Genomic DNA, 5,183 nt, shown 5'->3' with positions numbered 1-5,183 from the left:
GTGTCTACAGGTGGGGTATTTAGTCTTTACTTGCCCACTAATGAATTTTATGGGTGTAGCTACATTATCTATTGGATTCAAATCGTCTCCCCAAGACTTCCAACTGCTCACAGTACCATCAGTTGATTTTAATCACTGCAGCTGTTACCTTATCAGTCTTTTGATAAATAAATCTACTCACACAAAATGTCCTACTAGTCCAAAATCTGAGAAACGTCAATCTACATGTGTGGAACATGAAACATTAAAGGGACCTTCGAGAATGGTAAGGGTAATGAATGTACAGATGTGCTTGACACAATGGATGGATGGATGGATTGTGATAAGAGTTATATGAGTCCCCAATAAAATGATTTTTTTTAAAAAGGAGCTTCAAAAGTTTGTGGGAACAGTCCATCAACTTTACATTCCATTTTCCCATGTACTTTTGGAAGAGCTCTTGAATTAATTAGCATAATCAATATCTTCACTCTCCTTCTCTTATAAACCTTTGGGTTTAGATGTTCTACCTAGTTGCTTCTGAAAGACCTTGCCCCAATTCTCTATGTAACTAACATCCAAAAAGAAAAATATTTTAAATTTCTAAGACTGTTTTTAAAAACAGGTCCTAAATGTTCTAAAATGTTTTGTATCTGCCTAGTATCTCACTCTTCAACACACACACACACACACACACACACACACACACACACACACACATTGTAGCTGATCTTTATAAATGATGCTCAGAAAAGTGAGTGTCCACAGCAGCAGGTTGCTCTGTGCATCCATGCAGGGAGCAAAAGGCTAAGCTCCAGTCAGACAAACACTAATTCTCCTTTTAAAAACCAAAGCAACCCACATCCACTACGATGGAGTGGACTGCAGCTCACAGTGAGCCTACAGAAGATGTCCAAGACTTGAAGTCTGTACAAGAGCCGGCAGCCTCATCTTTCCGCTGCAGAATGGATGGTGGGTTTGAACTACTGACTTGTCGACAGCAGCCCACTGCCAAAGTAAAAACTCAAACTGTACGCACACGAAAGATTAGATTTTCTTTCTTAGCTGTTGAAAAGTGATGGTTTCTGTAAATCAAAAAGCTTAAAAGTTCAGTGGAAGCAGTTTTACTGGGTGTATACTAAAAGGTCACTCGATTAGTTTTCTTGACCTTAAGTACATCACTCACTAAGGTTTTCTTTTTAGGACTCAATTTTCCAAAGACTTGAAATTGAGACAAACATATTCAAAATATTAAAAAGTTTAGCTTAGTATTATAAGAGGAAAATAAAATCAGATTTCTAACCACATTTGAAAACGATGGCAATCACACATCAACTTTTGATTGCCACTATACCCCAAAAATAGTTTAAATCTTTTTTCAGATTACAAAAGAAGCTATTTTTTTCCTCCAGAAGAAAAAGACAATATAAAGAATATTTAAATAAACCATAACCCCATCACACTGTTAGGTCAGAATATACAATTTGCTTATTTAGCTTTATATTATTGATGCATGTATAAGTATACATATTTGTTCTGCTCTAAATAAAATGGAAGTTATACATATAATTTAATATCTTGGTTTTTTTCCCCTCTTAATATTGCTAGCTCTTCCCTACATTCTTAAATATTCCTAAGGAACATTTTTAGCAACTTAATACATGTTGAATTAATGTGTTTTGATGGAGATTTTACTACTACAACAACCGAAAGTATTGATGTAAGACCCTCATTAGTTTAACATGCTATTTTGAATTGGGGTCAAACCACCAATCTTTCAGCTAGCAGACAGATGATCTATGGTTGTGCTACCAGGCTCCTTTAACATAAACTCATCCCACTGTTGAGTTGATTCCAACTCATAGTGACTCTATAGACAAGGAGCAGTGCACGTGGGGCCCAAGACTAAATATTTACAGCAGTAGAACGCTTCATCTTGCTCCTGCTTAAACTAGGGCTTCCAAGAGTGTAGCATAAGAGCACTGAGGACATTGTGGCAGTTCCATTATTTCATGTCAACTTGATAAACAAGCTATAGGGGTGGAGTCTAGCCTGCCAATCAGGTCACAGCCTGACTGATGCCTCGTTGTGGGTGTGGCCTTATGAGAATTCTGGGACTTCCTCTCTTGCTCCCTGATGATCATACCAGTGTGCTGCTGCTTTAGCTAGTTCTCTGCCTCAACCTACACCACCTGTGGGCCTAGCCAACCCGTGGATCATGTTGCTGGAGCTTGAGGCCCCTTGGGGACCTGCTTCGCCACGCTGCGAGTGCGTACATTGCTTGAGCTAGAGCTGGTGGATCCTGTCGTTCTGCTTGAGTTCCAGATCCCATCAGGGCCTGCCTGGATAACCTCTGGAGCTACTGACTTGCTGACCCACCCGGCTGTCTAACGCCTATGGACAGACTCTGCGTGCTTTGCTTAAGGGAAGACTTCTCACTCTGTTTCCTTGACCTTGGATCCAGCAGCCCAGGTGAGTTGAAGGACTTCCAGGATATTAACTGTTCTACAGAAGTGAGTTGAACTGAGCCCTCTGTACTGCTATGTGGACTAATTAGCTGTTATATTCCTTCTCACTGTACAAACCTATATATATAAAACATATAAAATCCTAAGTGTCCTTATTTTGTTTCTCTAGAAAACCCTGCCTAACACAGATCATATAAGGTAATTCTAAGAGGTACCTAAGGAACTAATCACTGAAAGGTTAATTCATTTGAAAAAAGGAGGAAAATTAAACTGCAGAAAATATCTTTCTTTCCCCCCACTCTTTTATGTAATAGGAAGTTTGTGGCCGTTCTACATACATTTATTGAAGAAACTGGAGGGTCTACACTGTTGGCCCATCCAGTTACTAGGAGAATAAACACAGCCTTGTGTCTGTAGTACATGGCTCAAGATGGTGTAATGACAGTTTCCTCTGGTCCCCAGTGATGACAAAGGGCCTGGAGATAAATGGAAATAAAATTTTGAGTTAGATACTTCATGGCTATGAGAAGCACCATTGGTACCAGTAATTGCTAACAATAAAATAAATCCTGAATGTTAAATAATTCTATTTCAAGGGTGGTCTTTCCTTAACTAAAAACAATTCATCCACGTAATAGATGACACTAACTCAAGAGAAACAGCTATGCGATATGCACCAGGGCTACCAACACATACACACGGCTCCCCACCCTCTCTCTGGGTGAGTGGCACCCCCTGCAGTATGCAGTCCTGCAGTGCACTGATGTAGAAAACCTGCAAAGAGCAAGGTGCAGAACAGTAGTTACAGTATCCAACTTTGTACATTCAAAAACAAGAGACTTCACTTCTAACCCAATAACAGTCCACGTGTAAAAGGCAGGGGTTTCCTTGCTGGCTGCCTTTCTGCCTGGGGATTGACTCAAGAGACGGCCTGTGCTGTCACGGTTATAGGGACAAAACCCTTCTATCCAGACTGCTCAGGTCCCAGGCCTGCCATTTAGCGGCTGTGTGATCTTGAGCAAGTCACTTCGCTTCTCAGAGACTCTCTGCAACATCTGTAAAACGGGAATAATAGCTGGTGTCAGGCCTTACAAGCCTGATACACAATACAAGCAGCCAACCTTGACGCCATTGGCAAACTGCCCAATAGGTTGAGTATAGTCTTTCCAGTGGATGGGTTGCAATTGCTACCTTTCAGTTTGAGGGCAAATCCTTAAGAAATTGCTCCACCAAGTCTTCTTGTTCAATAAGTGGTAGCCGATTTTTTAGTAATACCAATTGCTATTAAAAGATTTTTTTAAATACTCTTTAAGTCATAGCATTTCTATTATAAAGAATGTTACTTATTTATATTTTAAAAACTACATAAACTATATTAAATATAATAAATCATAAGAGAAAAGGCAAGTAACTGAATCTCACCATTCCCGAGGGCAGTCTTCAATGCCAAAACGGAAGTTGTTGGGAAAGTGTTTAAGAAAAGCTGCCTGGGCCACAAATGACCTGTTTTTAAAGACAAAGCAACACATACTTTTTAAAAAGATATATTTCTACATGGAAAAGAACATTTTACATAGGGTTACCCAAAGAGGAACTGATTTAACGGCCCCTGACAACAATTTTCTAATGAGCCAAGACAAGTGAGTGAGTAATTGTTGGATTTCACGACTCCTTGCCTAAGTAGCTGGTGTCACATTACATCTTCTCCCTTTACGTTCACATCATTCAGTCACCAAGCCTGCCAATTCTCCTCAAAACTCGGCCCAGCTGTCATTTGTCAGCTTCCCCCACTCCTCTGGTCACACTGCCTCTGGTCCTCCGCTCACCTGGTTCCGGCCTCACCATGGTTCTGACACAAAGCAACAAAGGGCAACTAATGGGTCTCCCTACTTGCAGTCTCTCCCCTCCAATTCACCATCTGCCATCAGACAGACCTTTCTAGTAAGAGGCTCTGGCCAATCACTTCATGAGGAGTGGGCACAGTGGTTATGCATTGGGCTACTAACTGCAAGGTCAGCAGTTTGAAACCACCAGCCACTCCAAGGGAGAAAGACAGGGTTTTCTACTCCCGTTAACAGTTACAGTCTCAGAAACTCACAAGGGCAGTTCTACCTGTCCTAGAGGGTTGCTAAGGGTTGGCAGCGACTCGCTGGCAGTGATTTTGGTTTGGTTTTGGTCACTTCACGGCCCTGATAAACCATTTCTCGGCTCCTGATACCTGTGGAACAAAGTGAAAACAGCACAGCCTACAGGTCTGCCATAAGACCTAACTTTCCTTTCACCCTCTTGTCTCTGATTATGTTCTCTTGGTTTGTGTGAAGCGTCGCCTCCCTGGGGAAGGGTCCCTCAGCACTCTGCTCCCTTCCTCCCCCTGGAGTTCCGCAGAGGTAGGCTGTAACTAGACCAGACCCACTGTCAGCAAGCAGATCCCCACTCTTAACAAGCCTGCAGGACAGAGTGGAACAGCTCCCTAGGTCTTCCGAGGCTGTAAAACTTTACAGGGCCAGACGGCCTCATCTTTCTCCCACGAAGTTGCTGGTGGATTTCCACGGCTGACCTTGCAGTTAGCAGCCTGACATGTAACCCACTATACCACCAGAGATCCTTGGCTGTAAATATATTAAAATGCTTATGCACAGGCTCTGGCCCCGCATTTACAGTCAAGTGGTTTTAGACAAGGGTTCCCATATAATTATATAAAAACTCACAAAAGTGCACTGCCATCGAGTCAATGCC

General features: G+C 41.9%; 1 protein-coding gene across 1 annotated transcript in view; it reads right to left on the bottom strand.

The window, feature by feature from the left end:
* Positions 1-3,945, bottom strand: part of MRPS5 (mitochondrial ribosomal protein S5) — a 19,098-nt gene extending 15,153 nt beyond the window's left edge. Inside the window, exons 1-2 of the mRNA XM_030888499.2 lie at positions 3,870-3,945; positions 2,786-2,923 (exon numbers count right to left, since the gene is read on the bottom strand). Of these exons, the coding sequence (XP_030744359.1) occupies positions 2,786-2,825 (40 nt within the window). The 5' untranslated portion in view covers positions 2,826-2,923; positions 3,870-3,945. The remainder of the gene's footprint in view (positions 1-2,785; positions 2,924-3,869) is intronic.
* Between the last annotated feature and the right edge of the window lie 1,238 nt (positions 3,946-5,183).

This window comes from Echinops telfairi, unplaced genomic scaffold, assembly GCF_000313985.2.
Source record: "Echinops telfairi isolate 266 unplaced genomic scaffold, ASM31398v2 ScPeMD7_7467;HRSCAF=8505_1, whole genome shotgun sequence".
NCBI lineage: Eukaryota > Metazoa > Chordata > Mammalia > Afrosoricida > Tenrecidae > Echinops > Echinops telfairi.
This window is presented reverse-complemented; position numbering and strand designations above follow the sequence as displayed.